Source organism: Ovis aries, chromosome 18 (assembly GCF_016772045.2).
Source record: "Ovis aries strain OAR_USU_Benz2616 breed Rambouillet chromosome 18, ARS-UI_Ramb_v3.0, whole genome shotgun sequence".
NCBI lineage: Eukaryota > Metazoa > Chordata > Mammalia > Artiodactyla > Bovidae > Ovis > Ovis aries.
In genome coordinates this window covers 64483289-64502450 of record NC_056071.1, presented here as the reverse complement: position 1 = coordinate 64502450, position 19162 = coordinate 64483289, and the positions used below count along the sequence as shown (strand labels likewise).

Genomic DNA, 19162 nt, shown 5'->3' with positions numbered 1-19162 from the left:
ACCACCCCCTTCTCCTCCTGCCTTCAATAACTGACTATAACATTAGTTTTGGATGTACACATAAGGATTCAATATGTATACCTATTTGTAAAATGATCACCACAGTAAACCTCAAGTGAAGAAGGAAGTCAGAAATCTCTCATCTGTGAGATTTCCAAGGACTAGGGTGTCCGCACATCTTGCTCAGAGTCCCCCTCGCTGTGAGCCACTCAAGCATCCTGGGAATGCTGCAGGGGCAGCCTGAGAAAACCTGGGGCTTGCACTCGATTCAGAAGACTGGGGCTTCTGAACGTTTGCTCTGTTCAGGGCCATTGGAGGAATCGCTGCATTTTACTAATCCACTTTAGAAGGAAAAACCTGTGACCCACACACAACTTCAGAACTGACCAGCTGCCACCTGTCCACTGAGTGACCTCTGCCATGAAGCACCCTCCCTGCTTCTGGAGACTTCACGGCTGCTCTGACACCTGCTGACGAGAAAGCCACAGGGGGTGCTAAGTGTGCTTCCAACAACCACCCCACAAGGGTGAGCCAAGATCCTCTAAACCAGGAACAAGAGGTGCGTGGATGCTGGGGGGCTGGTGGAGGGAGACAGGCGGCCAGAGAAGGTGGCCTGGAGAGCCACCTCAGTTGCAAGCAGAGCAGAGACGGGCTGCAGGAAGTTGTCACACTCCCGGAAAACAGAGCGCACTCCTCTCCTCCCCCAGAGCTCCCTGCTCCCGGCGCAGGAGGAGGGTGCCTGCAGCACTACCGCAGTTCGGCTCTACTGTCAGCTACAGGGATTTCTGGAAAGAACTGGATGGTCACGGTCACTGAAAACTGCCATGGAAATGAGCTTTTCAGGGACGACCTAACAGACTTGCGGACTGGGGCCACCCCCGTGCAGACAGCAGACAACGCCACGTGCAGCCGGCGCCACCTACCTCCATGTCCAGCTTGCTGACCCAGATGGGCAGGTTGGAGTAGGAGTGCAGGTTGAGGTCGTCCACGGCCTTCTGCACTCTGTTCAGGATCTCGGAGAAAGTCTTGTGGTCGTACAGGCACGTCTCCAGGGAGCGGACTTCCAGGTCTATCTTCTCCTCGATGATCAGCAGATCGTCCACCTAAAGGGGGGTGCGGTTCGCATTTAAATCACCAGCTCACCCCAGGCCTTTATCTTATGTACGTTCATTGAGAAGAACGTAGGCAGAGAAGTTCCCAGGCAGAGAAGTTCTTCCTCAGAGCGTTAACCCTGTGTGCTGGCCTGACACCACACCCCGCCTGTCTCCGAGGAGGGAGGGGAAAGGAATGGATACCGGCACCTCCCGGTTCCGGCTCCTACTCCCGGGAAGGCGCCCTCTGGCTGCACGTGGGGGAGCAGGACATCAATGCGCGCTGCTCCGTACCTTCCCTCTCCAGGAGCCAGCCGCATGCCAGCCCAGCAGACTCCGCCCTGCCTGCCGAGGCAGAAACACGGCCAAGAGGCGACCGTGGCGCAGCCGGGCGGGGGTCTGGGGAGGAGGGCCAGGTCGGGGGCGGGCCGACCGCCAGCCCCACTGTCCATGCAGCTTTATCAGTAACGAAGCTCTAGTGCCCTTCATCTCTTCCCTGGCTCCCTAGCAACGGGGACTGTCTCTGAATGGCCTCCCTAAAGCCCCCACACCATCCAACACCCCGGTGAGGGGAAGGCCTCCTTCTCCCACTCGGCAGACGTGGCCCTGAGCTGTCGGGACCGTGGGCGACCTCTGTGGAGAGCTAACTGCTAACCGACTGGCAAGCCTCCGGGACAGGGAAGACGGAAGCGGCACGCACCTTTTCCTGGAAGTTGAAGACCGTCTCCGCCAAGCGCTGCACGTAGGGGTCGAGCTTGTAGGACTCCCACACCAAGGCGATGCCCTCAGCGATTAGCGCCTGCACCTCCTTCTTCAGGCCCGCCACCAGCAGGGAGATGGTGCTCCGCTCCTCCACCTTCTCGCACGTGCGCTCGTAGGTCCGCACACTCTCGATCAGCGAGATGGCGAATGGGTACAGCTGGTTCGCCTGGTGAGCCTTGTTCACGATCGCCAGCGGGACGCGGAAGCCGAGCCACTTGAGGTTTCGCACTTCTTTGGAGAGGGTGATGATCTCGGGGAGGAAGTTGACCTTCAGCTTGAGGACGTTGCCGGCGCGGCCCCGGGCGCGCGTGCTCTCGATGGTGAAGATGCGGCCCGACACGCCCAGGTTGCGCTGCTGCACCTTGCGGGCCCAGTCGTCGAAGATCTCCTGTGTGTTGAGCTTCATGCGGAAGCTGTCCCCGTCCTGCTTCAGCTTCTGGCCCTCCACGTGGTTCTCCCAGCCCTTGCCCAGCACGTCCTCCACGCGCTTCATGTAGGCCGTCAGCTGCCGGTCGATCTGCTTGGCCCAGATGATGGAGCCGGACACCGGCGGCAGGTCGCGCACGTGGCTCATCTTACACGCCTGGCTCTGAGGGTACTGGACCTTGAACTTGTCGTGGAGAGACTCGATGTCGTCCTTCACACGCTGGATCAGCTGTGTCTGGTACTCGCGGATGGCCCCGCGAATGTGAGGCCGGACGAACAGCGCGTTGAACCTGGAGAAGATCCGGAACATCTCGTTGGCGTTCTTGGCCGTGCCGAGCTGGTCTCGCAGGCGCGCGGTGATCCGAGTCTCCACCCTATCGATCCTCTCATCGTATCTCTTCATTGCGGCCTCCCAGGCCTCCGTGCCCTCCTTGGAGACATCCAGCCCATCCACTTCCTTGACGTTCTCGTAAGCCAGGTTGACTTCCTCTATGGCGTTCGCGTCGGCAGCGTCAAAGAGAACCTCGGCCACTTTCATGTCCTGGGGCTCGGGCACCTCTCCTTGGTTCTGCTGTGCAACTGCTGTGACCTGGAGGAGAGGGTTTGGAAGAAAACAGGTCTGCCAAGGGGAAGACTTTTATCTCGTTGAGTAGTACACACCACACAAGATGACCAGTCCACCACGTAAGCCTGACGTTTAGTCAAACACTTTACCACAAGTCAAGACTGTGTAAGACACGATACTGCACGTTTTAACTCTGCTGTAAAGACCTTCAGACAATGTAGTTTTGTGGCTGAAGAAGCTAAAATAAAAAAGTGTTTTGGGTTTGTGGTTCTTCCCTCAAACTGCACTGGAAAGCTCAGGACTTCACAGGAGTGGTACGTACAAAGTCAGTATCCAATATACTTCTCATTTTTATTTCTAAAACTTTAGATCACCGCCCAGGGTCCACACTGCAGTATAGGGACAGGTCAAGCATGACAGTAACTGAGAGGGTCCCGCTCAGTCCCCTGAATGCTCCTGGACGGACAGCAGAGCACACAGGCCCTGTGCCTCGGGATGCGGCAGACCCCCGGGCACAGCTCACGCCCACTCTCACGGAATTACACCGCCAGGCAGGGGGCTTGATTTGGGGTCCATACACACCACACATGAAGTTCAGACAGTCTGTGAATTTATTTGGAGAAAATCATTTTCACTAAGCCTAATTAAATTTAGCATTTTCTTCAGTCATGAATGTAGGCAACAGTTATAGCTGTCCCCAGTGCCCTTTGTCATCAATAAATCCTTCCACGTCACATGGCAGCTGCACTATAACCCTGAGAGCTTGTTTACGCTCACTACTCCAGAATCATGCCATCAGGCCTGTCTTGCCCTTTCACGTGTTCATGGAGAAGCACACAGATTACTGCCCACAGATCATAACTCCAAAACTGCGGACAAATGTTTCTTTGTAAACCTGTGCCTTTTATTTTATATATTTAAAAACATTCTGAGAACTCCTGGCAATGACATTATAGGAGCAAAAACTGGACAAAATGATTAAACAGCCATTTCAGGACAACGGACAACAACCGAAGGCAGCTGACACCCGGACTGGGGTGCTCCCACCCCAGCCCAGGCAGGAAGACTCGCAGCTCTGCAGGGGGGAGTGGAAGAGCAGCTTACAGCAGGGGGTTCTGGGGACTTCCCTGGCGGCCGAGGGAGTTAAGAATCTGCCTGCACTGCTCCAGAAGACCCCACGTGCTGCGGAGCCACCAAGCCCAGCACCGCACCTACAGAGCCAGCACTCTAGATCCCGGAAGCGGCAACTGCTGAAGCCCGGGCACCCCAGAACCTGTGCCCCACAACAAGGGACGCCACCGCGATGAGATGCCCACACACGCCAATAGGAGGTCGCCCCCACTCGCCACAACCAGAGAAAAGCCCACACAGCAAGGAAGACCTAGCACCTGAAATTCAGGAAACAAATAAAGGGGGCGTCTGGAAAAGACAGCCTGGCAAGGGCCCACGCAGCAAACTACACACACACGCAGGAGGCCTGGGGAGCCCTGCAAGAATGAAAAGCCTGGACAGATTTACAACCTGCTGTCCACCAAAACTCCTATAACCAGTGAAACTAGCCTTCAAATACGAGAGTGTTGCCAGCAAACCTATGGGACAAGAAATGGCAAAGAATTTCTTCAGGCTACTGAGAGAAGACGGCAGAGGTAACAGGCCGCAGAAAGAAATGAAGAGAACTAGAAGATATAAATCGGGGACAAATGGAAAAGATTATGTCATTATTTTTCTTTTCACCTGCCGATTCTTCTAAGATATATATGACTGCTTAACTTGTAACATTGTAGTGCTGGGTTTATAACATATGTAACAGTAATACCACATACTAATAACGTATGTGATACAGATGCATTGTAAGAACAGCATTATTTCTCTTGCTGTAAACATGACAAGCAGGAGGAAACAGATCTATGTTGATTATGAGGTTCAGTCAGTATTGCGTATATCACGATAAATTAGAGACCTATAGTAATCCCTAGAGGAAACACTAAAAAAGAAAATTCAAAGAAATATAGCTGTTAGGTCTCTAGCAAACAGCAGCTCTCAATCCAAACTTATCAATAACGACGTTAAATGTGAACAGACTAATCCTCCAATAAGACCATCCTGAGAATGCACGCCTGCACACGAGTTTACTACGCACTTTACAAACAAAAAGGCAGTAGACACCACACGGTTTACAAATGGAAAGTAGACAATGATGTCTTAAAACAGGGATATCTGAGACGGACATGCAACAAAGGGCTGAGACACCCTAAGCTAGGACAAATCAGTCCCAGTCAAGTCTCTCACGGACACAGTAAAGGGTTAACACGTAAAACCAACACGCGCACACGTGTGCACATGGATCGGGACTGCAGGAGTTGAGAAAACACCAAGCACTCCTTAGCAACCCGCTCCACCCTGGGTGGCAGGCACTCCTCACAGAGAATGAACCGAGATGCAAGGCTTCCAGACCGGCTCGCCCATCCCAACTAACACTCCAGAATTCTCCAACTACGGGAAGGCTGAGAGAATCCTAAACACACACACACGAAAGACCCCACCGAGAGCCTATGATTAACACTGGCTATTGGCTTTAGCACGTGTCTATCCGTTTACCAATTTGTCTACCTACACGTGTATCAATCCACCTGCTATTTCTGGACTGGATTGTTAAAGGGAGAAAAGCAGTGCTCAAAAAAGTGGTGAATTGAGAAGAGAGGGAAAAAAAGCATGAAGAAAGAAAAGGGGTCATTTAATTGTCTCAATAAATCTGAGCCAAACGCAATTATTACCATATTTTACAGATAAGGAGTCTGAGGAAAAGAGTAAAACAATGAGCCCAGTCAGATGGCGAGGTCAACAGTTGAATTAGGAGGGAAACCCAGGAGGTCTGGCTCTCAGCTCCACGCAGTTTGGGGATGGGAATGAATGGATGGAGAATGTTAAAGATTTGAACTCAAACGCTATGATCTTCAAGATGACAGTGACAGATGCAAATGGAGCCAGAGAAGCACTTCACAGTGTACAAGAGAAACAGGTAGCTGACTGCAAAAAGAGAGGACAGAGGTCATTCAAGCACTGCAGGCACGCATTTTCAGACCATGCGCCACACCTGTGGCCTCAGGACCCTGACGATGACCGCTCTCAGCTGCTCGTGCTGGCGTCTGAACTTCCTCATCTGGTCAAGGCGCGCCTGGAGCTTCCTGTGAGCAGGGTTGATCCGCCACACCATCTTGAGGTTTTCTTCCCTTTTCCTTTTGACAATGTCTCTCAGCAATACCTGCAGTTTCTCATATTCATCATCCCACGTCTGAAAAACTTCAAAGCACGCAACCATAACCTGGGACATAATTTAAGAGGGGAAGCTTATTATTAAAGCACATTTTCATCGAAATGCCCTAAAGCTGGCTTCCCAATATATTACAACTTACTTTTTCAAATTCTTCGTAGGCAACATGCATCAGCTTTCTAGTGCCCAATACTTTCAGTAACTGAGAACTCAAGTCTCTCGAAATCGCCTCCACCAAGCGCAGTGCCCTCTGAATGGGATATTTCGTGTTTCGGATCTTTCTCAAATGGGTGAAAATTGCAACAAGTGCCTGCCTTATTTTGTCCAGCTCAGTGGCAGACAGCAAGTCATTCAGAGGAAAATCTTTCATCAGAGGATTGTAGTCATTCACCGTTTCCAAAGCCTGTTTCAGACCTAGATTAACAGAGAAACAGTTACATACTTTTCACATCAAGTTCCCAGTTTCATAGCTTTCACACGAAGCCAGACAACTGTAGTATACACTGTTATTTGTCAATTACACCTCAATTTTTTTTTTTTTAAAGTAAAAGAGTATTCCTTCTAGGTTTAAATATTGAGTTGGCCAAAAAGTTTGTTCCATAAGATCTTATGGAAAAACCCAAATGAACTTTTTGGCGAACCCAATACTAGTTAGGTAAACTAGAATACATCCTCACAATGGAAGATTTTGATGCTGCAAAAGATTTAGTAAACACAGAAATTGTGCTGTTTGAAAAACACAATGTTATTAACAGGTGATGCCAGTGTGGTCTCAATTTTGCTTTTGAAGCGTGCCAGTCAGTATACTGTATACTGACTGTATACTGTATGCTGCCAGTCACTATTCATGCACACTCCAAAGGCTGTGAGTGGTAGTCCCAGAGATGTCATCTTTGTTTGCTTTCTATACAATCTAAGCATTCTAGTAATACTACATTGGTTTTGTAAAACTTGAATTTTATCAGCATTAAGAACACTGAAATTTAAATTTTATACACATGGTTCAAGTTAGGGGGAATGTATTATAGACACGGATCACAGAAAAACCTGGGTCCTGGTCTTTTTTTTAAAACTTCCTCTGGCATAAGATTTTTAGAAAAGAAATCTATTAGGAAAGAGATAAAGGTTTCAGAAGCATTAAAAAAAATTCAAGGTATACGTTTCGGTACTAGTGAACGTCCATATCTTAGCGAGTATATAAAATGTGGTCACAGGAACTGAAAAGGTTTCCTCTAACATTTAAAATGCGGGCACACAACCTTTTCGGAGGGGAAGGAAAAGAACACGACGACAACTGCTGTCCCGGTAACTGGTTCTAACGTGTCTCTGGTGGACAGCACGGTCTGGCCACGGCCTGCACTCCACACCTGTGCGCCTGGCATCTGCTCATTTAACGGCACCCTCCCTGGTGTGCATTCAGAAACCACCTTCATCTTGACAACAGTTCAGAACAGGGAAGAGGGCGGAGAATGTAGGGGGTGGGGGGCAGGTAAATAGCAGAAGAGAAAGTACTGACCAGCTCTCCTTCCACAGCCCTGTGGGGAAGAACTTCTGCTTAACGTAAACCACGCTCCTGCCTAGACTGTCAAAAGCACGCTTAACTTTACACTGAAAGAAGCACAGCCTATTCAGGGAACCAGGTAACTGAGAAACAGGAGGGGAGCCCCCAGGGCTCCCTATCCTCAGGCCTAGAGACTGGCTCCTGCTCTTGAAAGCCCTAAAGGGAAAGGGAGGTAGGTGGGAAGATCATTTCCATCACCTAGAGCTGGCGAAAGATGAGGTTAGATGCAAAGGAGTAAGCAGTCAGGAGAGACGGTGCATCTCTTCCTTTTCATCACAAACCCAGGCGGAGAGCTCACTGCATCAGCCTCTGAGCTCCAAGCTCTCGTCTTTACCTGTGTCAGTGTCAAAGCTGACGGTGGCATGGAATCGCTTGCCGTGTTTCAAGATGTCCAGAGTCAGGAGAACTTCTGGGCTCTCTCGTTTCTCCTGGATGCGGTATAACGCCCGTTCCAAGTTTAGCCAAAAACTGATTTCCTGTAAGGCAGTTCCTGAGGCTGGATCTCGGTCAAGTTTGGTCACCTTAAATACAAAGTAACATTCAAGAGCACTCAGCATTTAAACAAAGGTAGAAAAATATCATTAACTAAAGATTAAAATTTAGGGCCAACATTTCAAGTAGATTTCCTTCCTTGTATAAAAGGTGGATTAGTTTGGAACCAAAGGACTGAGACAGCTGAGATTAAGGCTGTCTCACGGGTGGTACTTAACCATGTCACACGGTACCCTGACTGCTCCATGCGGGCTGACATTAGTCCTCCACCGAGCACTCCCAGGACCAACGGGAGAGAGAGCCCAACAGGCATCACAGAATTCACCTCCTTGACAAGAATTCGTACCGGTTTTCTCACAGATATTAAAGCGTAAAGCATTTTACACGATACTTTCAATACTGTGCTCCTACCTTTTGGATTTCTCGGATCCAGCGGTTCACTCCAGATTGTAACTGATTGAGGAAGGTCGGGTCCTCAACCTTATCTCCAAAGTCTGTAACTTTCGGCTTTTCTCCACGCTCGTAACACTGCTTTGCAACGTTTGTGATGATCGGATGAATGGGCAGGCTGATCTCTGGAATCTCAATGTTCTGCTGCAGGTGCAGGAGTCCCATTTCAAGCTCGGCAATCTTTTTCTCAACTGAAGGAGCCATCTTATCACCGTCCCTTAAAAGACAAAAACATCTCAAGTTTTTGTGTGCTGTCGCCTCCACAGGGGTTCTATCATTTCAGGCCTGTCACATATCGAAGCTACACGTTACGCAGCAGACTCACAGCCTGGGTTTACCAGCTTTACCTCCCGATTCCCGAGCACTGCACCATTCGCTCCAAAGCGTGTTCCGACAGTAAGGAAACGACACTCAAACGAAGGAAGGAAAGCTGGTTCTTACCTGTCGGCCTTGCCAGACTCCCTGATGTAGGACTTAAAGAAAGGAGCCACTGCATTGCTGATGAAAGAGTGCAAGGTTTCATAGGGCGAGTCTTCACTGAGCGTGAGGACTCGGAGCTGGGAAGATACTGGCTTGTCTGCATCAATCACTGGAGTTCGTTTAATGAACGCCAAGCTAAAAGAAAGGAAAAGGAAACATTAGAACCAACAGTCTCATTCCTCATCAGCCTTCATGACTACAGACTTCTCTGTGGTGCACACAAATTAGAAACCCATTTGAATGTTTTGATTTTAAAATCATGTTAAGAATAAATTGTTGCTTTTCTAATAGTGAAATACGCTGCTTCTCTTTCTTTATTCATCTATGTGAGAACTATGGAATCAAGGTTAAGGTTATAACACGTGACCATGAAACCAGGCCAAGTTAATCTGTCTCAAATGGAGGTTGAGTTCGTAATTTTGTCCTCACGAAAACTAACTTCCCTAGCAACTGCAAGCTACAAGCCTTGAAGAACTTAAATTTGATCTCATTATAATCTGTCCCATTCATTTATGATATTGAATATCACATGTCAGTTTGACCACAACAAAAGTCACCTGCAGGTTAAAGTGATGAGGGAACATTCCAGGCCCTTACACCCAGCCTAAACCAACTCTTCTAGTCTCATCCCCTGCCACACACGCCATACCCAACTTGAGACACCCTGTAAACTACATGACCCGTTCTCTAAACAGCATGTATTTTTCTGTAGTTGCTTCAGAAACCTATATTCAACTGCTGAAACTCCAAGTTAACCTTCAAAACCCAACTCCAGCATCATTTCTTCTACGGGACCTTTCCTAAGCAGAAGCAGTCTCCAGGTTTCAAGGTCTTCGGCACCTCTAAGACTTTGCCAAGTAATACAGCGAGTCGTGTGTCTGCCACTCTTCCTCCCCAAAGACCATGAACTTCTTGGGAACAGGAGTTATGTTTTATTCCTTTGCACACCCACTGCTGTTATCTTGTACAGAACAGGTGCTCAAAGGTGGCTGAACCAACAGCTTCAAGGGAAGCAATATCTGAATTTTCCAGTTCTCATATTATGTATATGGACTTTAGACACAATACTTCCTATCATTCTAAAAAATCAATGAAGCTCCTGCTGTGACACGGTGAGAAGGAACGCAGTCACAACAGTATTCCTGCCAAAAATGTACAGCTTGAACGTAACCATGGAGAAGCAACAGACAGACCCAGGGCAAGGGCACCCCATCAAACTACTGGTCTGTGCTCAGCAAAGACACCAGTGTCATCAACGACACGGAACTGGATTCTGGATCGTGGGAGAAATACCGCAAGGCGCAGTGCTGAGAAAATACAAGTACGCACTGTACCCAGAGTAAACTGTTCTAAAATCTCGGCAATTTGGAAATTGTGCTGAGGCTGTGAGCAAGGATGTGGCTGTTCTTAGGAAACGGCTGCAGCATGTTTAGGGACAAAGGGGCAGCCTGTCGATAACTCACTCTCAGATGGCTCTGGAGAAAAATGACAATGCGGACGTGGGAAAGGCTAACTGATATCTGGGAGGTGCCATATGCTGTCCAGGCAACTCTGGTAAGCTTGAAATTATTCCAACTAAAAAGTTTTAAAAAGCCAATGCAAAATAAACTTTACGTATTTGAATTTCAATAAGTCTACTAGAATAAAAATTGGCACAATCTTTTTAGAAATCTGGTAACGTGTTAAAGATGCTATATCTGAACTAGTAATGCTATCTTTAGGGATTTATCCTAACAAGAATCAGACCTGTACCTATGAATGTGTGCTACTTATTTATAATAATGAAAACTCAGATATAATCTCAGAGCATTATTAGACATGTTAATATTAATACACTGTGGCTCAAGGGCTAATGTCCTGACATGGCAATTAAAATACTTTAATTTTATACTGACTTGGAAATCCTCTTAATTTGAGTAGATAAAATCGAAGACAAGAAACTGAATTAAAGGGCAGAAATCTTTTGAGTGTCTTCTTGGTAACTCTGACTTGATTAGGATTTACATTTAATTCTCACAAGTTTTATAGTCCAAAATAATGGTATATTCACACTGCTCACCTATTGGACTTAACTCCGTAGTGAATGTCTATGTTGATGTTATAGGAAATAAATTCTTTTTCTTCTTCTCCTTCATCACCGACATCCTCTGCAAATCATAATAGGCATTATATCAAATTCAAGTCAATATTTCAATTTTTAATTGAATTTATCACCTGCTCAGAGCCTGATGAGCCTCACCCCATCCCCAGTCTGGCACCTACACCCCGTGTGACATGGCTTCCACCCGTTTTTTTCTGAGTGCCGACGGATCCGGGCGCTTATTTGCAGTGTGATCCCACGCAAGGTGCTTAACTTCCCAGCCTCTCTGCTTCCTTCTTTGTAAACTGGGGTGCGCTGGCACGCCCAGGCAGTTGGAGGACTGACTGCACGGACGCCCAGAGCAGGCCTGGCCTCAGGCAGTGCCGGCGGCGTCTGCGCACCAAGGCCAGGTTCCCCCCACCCCCATCCCAGTGGCCCCATCCCAGGAGCTCCTGACACGCAGGCCACCCCCCACCCCCCCCACCCCAGGGTATTCTGCTAGGCTGTCCACTCAGCACCCTCTATGTGACAGGCATCATGTCAAGTGCATCACACGCTTAACCCTCACGGCAACCCTGCCGGGGTGGCATGACGACTGTTATCCTTCTGTTCCAAGCAAAGTATGTAAGTAAACTGCCTTCAGACACGTGACTAGAAAGGGACAAAGGGACGATGCAGAAGTCTGATTCCAAGCCTGGGGTCCTCACAGGTCGACAGCTTGCCCTCCTCCCTCCATCAAGAAAACCGCTGCCAAGAAACGCCCCCAGGGTCACAAGGGGGCGTTCGCCTGGCCTTCCCCTCTGCCCTTACAGCACTTTCAGAGCCTGCTCTGTGGTCAACCTATGAATGCAGCAGGGATTTTGAAAAGCTTACTGGAATGTAACACTACAATAACTCAAGATGAACGTGAATAAAATTTGTAGAGAGTTAAAAATCAAAATTGAAAAAATATAAAAAATTACAAAAAATTATAAAAAGGGGAAGTAATCCAAATCTCTAGACCTAGCACTAACTGACTAAATGCATACGCCCGCTAGTTAAATTATCTCTGCAACGACATACTACGTGGAGTGACTGCATCAGGAAGAATAAATATGGAAGAATTAATCTGACTTGGTACAAGCGATTTGCCTTCACTTCTAACTCGTGTGACAGCAAGGCAGCAGACTTAACTAAAGGATCTCGGGAAAGGCATTTTTCTTCCCCTCAGCTTCAAATCTGTAAAATGTAAAGGCAGCATCAGAAAGGGGCTGGGTACTAAACTAGGTGGTCTGCAAGGTTCTACAGACGCTGAAAACTATGAGCAGAAGCTGTTTGCTTCTGTAGCTTTAAGATGAGACATACAAAATTCCACTAAAAGCACAGAAAATATTGGTATGTTAATCAAGAAGACAATAACTCTTCCAAAATGTTGTTTTTGGTATATCTTCAGGAAGGAGAAGAGAAGAGAGTGGCAGAACATTCTAGTGTGCCAGGGACTTCCTAGCTGTTTTTGAAACATTACCAACGACCTAAAAAAAAAAAACCAACCCCACACCAATCAAGTTTTCTAACTACTGAAATGTGGACATACCGACAGATAAATCATACTGCCTGAAACCAACCAAATACGTAACTGCAGTCTGTAAAATGCGAGCACAAAGAATATAAGGAAATACTCCCAAACTAAAGCAGCTGTCAGGGTGGTGGGATTATGAAATATTTGTTTCCCTCAATTTTTGGAACTTTCAGTAATGTTCTTCTATGGGTTACATAAAGTACATGTCATTAAAATAACACTCCAACAATAAACAGAAAATAATTACCACAAGAAATTACTGACATAATTAAAAAATACAGTAATAACTCTGAATAATTTCTTCCTCCTGGACAAAGCATCATCCTCTATATAAATGAAATCAAGCATGCCGACTGGACTCAGCATCTAACCACGTTGCCTGCACGCTGCAAACGGGGTTAAAGGAGGCGGGCAGGAGGCCAGGCGATGAGTCACAGCCGGCTCCGTCTCTGTCTCCTTCTCAGGACGGCTGTGCAGGGCCCGCCCAGCCCACCCTGGAATCACACTGCATTGCAGCAGGAGGCACGCCCCATGACATCACCCTCAGAAAAGGGTGTGCAAGGTGTCCTCCACGGCTCTGTAAAACTCAAACTGCCTCTGATGACAGTAATTGCTGGAAGTCGTCAGTAATCAGCTGAAGACTACATTTCGAATTAGGCTTTTTAAACCTATTCCCCATAAACACAAGGACCACATGAAGCCTGAGTGGGTCTGAGTCCCATTATGGAGAACTCAGGACCTTGTTTTGTAAGCAGCCAAACAATTTCAACTTTAGCAGAAAATATTGGTATGTCTCTTCATAAATTATTACACATTCCAAAGAACAGTAATTTTACTTCTGCAGAAACATTTTTAAAAAACTGTGTGGAGGAGAGAAAGACACTTGCTAGCTGACTCCTAACAGGGACTGTCAGCCCCGCAGTGTCAGAGACACAGGCAGTCTGCATGTTCCCCAGGTAATGTTCCACTGGCCGTAAAGTCTGAGCCAGTTTCCTAATGATGCTACAGTCACTGGTGAATGCTCAACAGAATGACAGCGCTGCCTGTTAACATACACATGGAGCCGAAATACCAGCCCACGGCGTTGGGCCCGCCTCTCGAATTCCTCTGCTGCCAGCCACCCTGATACACGTTACAGCGGCCTGTGGTCATCTCTCTGGTTAACTTCTGGGAGTCTATCAAAACTTCTCGAGATGTTCAAAATGTCTTTAAGCACTACTCTATGTATCCTTCTTTTGAAAGATGACTGTATTGCACACCACAGATGATTTCGATCATTACACTGTGACTTAGGTGAGCAATACGCCTTGCCGAATGAAACACAAGCAGACCCACGTTCACCTCCTCTAGGGCTCACGGCGCCTCTCCCAGGTAGAGGGGGCGCGTGTGTGCAGTCTGGTGGACAGGCCAGGCTGGCCTGCCCGTGGTCACTCCTGCGCTCACCGTCCCTTCCCAACGTTCTCCAGCCGCGGGGCAAGCCTCCTCGCAGCCAAGCATGAAGGCCGCTCATCTTTGGCCAGAGTACTTGTTGCGTGCTCCAGGTTCTCTCTACGTGTCGTCTTCTTTTCCTTTTAAAACCCCAGCATGCCGCTAATCGCAGACTACTGTGGTCAGTCGCGAGCACACATATCCTGCCCCGCTTCTCCTCCAGCGGCCACTCTGGCTCTTCCCCTTTCACGCCCCTGGTACCTTCTCCAGTCAGACCCAGGTCCACGCAGTGTCCTGTGCAGAGGTTGTGACACTCTCGGGCAGAGTCCTGAGCCTCTTCACTCAACACCATTGGGACTATGAAGGGAGGGTTAAACCGCACGTTCCCCTTGTACCTGAGGGAAGTCTGGGGCTCATTTTGACACTTCCAGAAAAATGAATAAGTCAATAATGCCTAAGAGCCTGAACGCTTTTTAAGGCTCATACTAAGTGAAAAGAACCTCTATGAGGTAAATAAAGACGAACACCCCTTTTTAATGGACACCAAGGAACTGAACAGAGAAATTGTTTTTAGGTTTCAGAACCCTCCTCAAACCATCCTGCTCCTAACTGGGTCTTAAAGCCTGTGGTTTCGGTTTCCTCACTCGGGACGGAGTGGGCTGGGCTACCTCTCTCCCGCTGCTTCCAGCCGGATACTCTGCAGGCGAAATTTCCATTTGTTTTTAGCTTTTCAAAAAGAAGTGACGACTGGTTTTCCTCTCCTGTACACGAATTCCACTCGCCTTGAAGCACTGCCCATCCAAACTCACCCCCGGCAGACTGCTGTGACCGCCCGAGGCCCGCACGGGACAGGGAGGCCCCACACGTCTTTCTCCTCCACTACGCCTCTAAGAGGGCGGGTCCTGCAAAAGCCACGCGCTTTCTTTCACACTCCGGCTGCCAGCCAGCTCTGCACTAACGAAGCGGAGGTGAAACCGCCTCAACCATGTCTGTCAGGAAAAACTAAAATTCCAAGTTTAGGCTGAGTATGGACCAAAGGCAGCCACCGTTTTCAGTCTCATCCCAGGTTAAGACACCTGAGTGGAGCACAGCAGAAGCGGAGCCCCACAGCACAGGCTCCCAGCCCGGCCACAGGCAAGCCCTGGGACCACCAGCTCCAGCCTGGCCACAGACAAGCCCTGGGACCACCAGCTCCAGCAGCTGCACCCCAGAGCATCCTCACCTTCCCCCGCCTTCATCACCCAACCTCTCCTGGAGATGGAACTCAAACAAAAACGCATCAGGTAAAAAAGGCTATAGAAATGTCGCTGCCGTCATAAAATGCCCATCACGTAATGATCACCTACCTGGTCATACTTTCAAAAGTATGCTATGAAGAAAACACTTTTCCACAGGGAGACTTCTCTTTTTACATCGAGGAGCCACAATTTAACCTTCCCTTTCCTACCAACTTTTCGCTATCGAAATAAAATTGATAGGAACTTCCCTGGTGGGGCAGTGGTTAGGACTCAGAGCCCCAACTGCAGGGGCCTGGGCTCAATCCTGACTGGGGAACTAAGGTGCTGCAAACCGCACGGGGCAGCCCCTGAAACAAACTGTTAAATTCACCACCTTTCTTCTACACTGTAAGGAGTGCTGTACTTTACCAAAAAAGTTTAAAGCTAAAGGCAGCAGTCAAAACAAAGAGAAACAGGCCGATCTCCAGTACAAAAAATGCTTTTATATTCAATTATGTGTTTAGAAAATTCTTTCCATAAAAAAGGGGGGCATGTGAGGGGAAGATAAAGTAAAAGTAAATAAATTCTAAATTCATTGAATAAATGATATGACTTCAATGTAGGTGGTCTTTAATCAGTTTAAACCACTCAGATTTGTTCTCAATATTGTAACGGAAGCCTACTTTTCCACTGTAAATAACTACTGGATGTTCATATTTGCTTAAAGGAGCAAATGGCAACACTAACTCAAAAAACACACCCGGAAGACAGACAGTCGTTCTGCTAAGGGACCTGGGCCTAGGCCTGTGTCTAAACTATGCCAATGCAGCCAGGATGCTAACTGGACTTATGGGACCACATAATTTTCCCTCAGATTCCTGTAAGTGAAAAATAAGTTACAGGCTGATTGAATTACTAGAAATACTTATGGGACTTTTATAAATTCATGAATGAGGTAGGATTTCAATTTTAGACAGTCTCATTCCTTAGTCAGTGTTCAAAAGTGCAAGTCATTATGGAGCCAAGATTCGGATGCCTGACCCTGAAAGGAGAAAATGGACCATCAAGAAAACAGAGGTGATTTGCACCAGAAAGCATTGACAGAAATAGGGTTATCCTCCAATAATTTTAGCAAAGTTCAGTCCTAAGAGGTTGAGTAAAGTGAACCACCAAAGTGAACCCTAGAATCAAAGAACAAAACTTACAGTTTATCTTCCATAAAAAGAAACTGAGACCTAATGTAGAAATCACTGATTTCAAAACACAAACAGTGCAATGAAAATACGATCAAGTATTAGCTAAGGTCAAGCCACTCAAAATACAGATTAAAATGTATTTTAATAAAACAATGTATGTTCACTGAAAACCACCACAAAAACAGACACCAAAAGGCCGACTGTGGTCATATCTAGGGCAAAGGATTCCAGGTGATTTTAATTATCTGTTTAATTTTCTATTGAGAGCATATACTTCAAAGAAAAAAAAAAAAAGAAATAAGTTCAAAAAAAGTTTTTCAAACACTGTTGGTTTCCATGTGGGAAAACAACCTCAAACAGAAAAGAAAACCCTAAACAATGTTAATATTCATATAACATAAAATATGCCTGGATGGCTTATTGGCTTTGAACATTCTCTGTGGATCTAAGAAAAATTCTCTTTCCCCCTAGCTGACCCTCCTGCAGAGACCAATGCTACAATGAAGCATCTCCTGAGTAAGAAAGGTCTTTGAAAGAAACAAATGATCTGATACAAATATGTCTGGGGGGAGGGGGCAGGGAACAGGACCATGAGGCAGACAGCACAGCTTTTTGAGATTACAAGAAGCTTGTCCCCCAGCACTTCCAGACAACGCCCCATCCTCAGTACTAAGCTAGAATTATTTACCTGGTCCTCATCCTCTTGGTTCCTGGATGTACCCGGCCACACCCATACTGAACTGTCAAGACCCGCCGGCCACTGGCTACAAAAGGTCTCAAAGCATCCAGGGGAAATCCTCCTGGAAGGCTAGCTCCCCTCCCAAGAGGAGTCCACCCCTGCTCTAAGGAGTTCACTGCTGGAGGAGACTGCTGGAATATGCAAACCTTTCACCCCGTCCCTCCACTGCGTGCCTAACCTGTTTCAGTATACCTGCTGCCAAAGCAAGCACGGTGCCTAACCCGAATCCTCTCCTTTGAAGATGGTCAAACGTGCCCAACATCCATAAGATGTTAGGGAAAAATCCGAAGGAAGTTTCTGACCAACCCAATAGATTCAAAGACCAACGGGTCATCCTTAGGATCATCTTAAAAGAAAGTGAAGTCACTTAGTCGTATCCGACTCTTTGTGGCCCTATGGACTGTAACCTGCCAGACTCCTCTGTCCATGGGTTTTCCCAGGCAAGAATACTGGAGTGGGTTGCGATTCCCTTCTCCAGAGGATCGTCCCCATCCAGGGATTGAACCCGGGTCTCCCGCATTGCAGGAAGACGCTTTACCGTCTGAGCCACCAGGGAGCATTCTACAAATACAAGGTATGTCTGAATGAAAACAAGCGGACTGGAAACTTGAGATGCTGGGTCCAGTCTCGGGAGGATTAGCTGGTGTGACCTTGGACCAGTCGTTTCAGCTGGGCTTCAAGTTTTCTCGACTATGAAGTGGGGGGAGATGCACCTCGCCTCGGCAGGGGACAGCAGGAGGTCCAAGAGGCCGAGCTGCGTGCGCTGTCCAACCCAGCACACAGGAAGCCCCGCGGGGCAAGCGAAGCTGCCACGGTCCCTGCCCGGGCCTCCGTACGTGGAGCGGGGGTCCGCCGGGCCCTCCCCCTACATCCTGGCGACCAAAGGGGCCACAATCCAGGCCGGCCTGCCGGGATCCCTCCCGAGGCCGGCCCGGCCTGGACACAAACCGAAACCGAAGAGCTCATGTGACAGCGGAGGCCGGGATGCGGCCTCCGCCCGCGCTCAGCCCGGGAGACGCCGTCTCCACCCAACTCGGCCATCTTGAGAGGCCGAGCAGACAAAGCGAGCCCATTGTCCCCGCGGGTCTCCGTCCCCGGGGGTGCGCCCCCGGCGGCTGCGGGCCCGCACCTTTGAGCGTGGAGCGCTCCACCAGGACCGTGTGCACCTGCGGATCCGAGAGGAACTTGCGCATCTGCTCCAGGGCGCTCTTCTCCTCCAGCGCCGCCTCGAGCGCGGCCGGGGCCTCGCCGCCGTCCTCCAGCAGCAGCGGCACCAGCTTGCGCAGGTGCTTCTGCAGCACCGACACGTCGGCCACGTTCTGCACCGCCGACACCTCCAGGCCGGCCGAGCCGTCCTCGCCGCCGCCCCCGGGCTCCGACATGGCGCCGCGCTCGGGACCCGCGCGCAGCGCTGAGGAGGCGGCCGCGACTCGGCGAGAGAGCGAGCTAGCGAGCCGGCGCGCGAGAGAAACGGGCGCCGCCGGCCGATCGTCCGCTACCCGCGGCCGACTGAGGGAGAGCGGGAGCCGGCTCCGCCCTAAAGGCCACCGCCCGCCGTCCCCGCCCCGCCCGCCGCGGCCACGCCTCGTGCGCCGCCTACGTCACGGCGTCGCGCGCCTGCCCGCCGCAGCCACTGGCGCCTCGCGCGGCGCCTAGGTCATGGCGTCGCGCACGCGCGCAGGCAACCTCGGCGGCGCCACCGCGCGGCCTTCTGGGACTCGTAGTTCCAGCGCTGGGCGGAGCCCCGGCCGTCCCCGAGCCTCGAGCCCTGAAGGTGGGAACTAAGTGGGGCGCGGGGCGGGGTGGTCAGGGACTCCGTTCTACCTTGTTCACTGCTGCGGCCTCA

The 19162-nt window shown here is 49.1% G+C and overlaps 1 protein-coding gene and 1 long non-coding RNA gene across 2 annotated transcripts in view; one reads left to right on the top strand and one right to left on the bottom strand.

Moving 5' to 3' along the window:
• Window positions 1–18827, bottom strand: part of DYNC1H1 (dynein cytoplasmic 1 heavy chain 1) — a 60579-nt gene extending 41752 nt beyond the window's left edge. The window contains exons 1-9 of the mRNA XM_027957415.2: window positions 18446–18827; window positions 11158–11245; window positions 9060–9233; window positions 8580–8835; window positions 8011–8197; window positions 6258–6529; window positions 5939–6166; window positions 1792–2868; window positions 924–1103 (exon numbers count right to left, since the gene is read on the bottom strand). Coding sequence (XP_027813216.1) covers window positions 924–1103; window positions 1792–2868; window positions 5939–6166; window positions 6258–6529; window positions 8011–8197; window positions 8580–8835; window positions 9060–9233; window positions 11158–11245; window positions 18446–18698 — 2715 coding nt within the window. The 5' untranslated portion in view covers window positions 18699–18827. The remainder of the gene's footprint in view (window positions 1–923; window positions 1104–1791; window positions 2869–5938; window positions 6167–6257; window positions 6530–8010; window positions 8198–8579; window positions 8836–9059; window positions 9234–11157; window positions 11246–18445) is intronic.
• A 202-nt stretch (window positions 18828–19029) lies between these two features.
• The window catches only part of LOC121817135 (uncharacterized), a 30752-nt gene continuing 30619 nt past the window's right edge, over window positions 19030–19162 (top strand). Inside the window, exon 1 of the long non-coding RNA XR_009597298.1 lies at window positions 19030–19090. This is a non-coding gene — a long non-coding RNA (uncharacterized LOC121817135). The remainder of the gene's footprint in view (window positions 19091–19162) is intronic.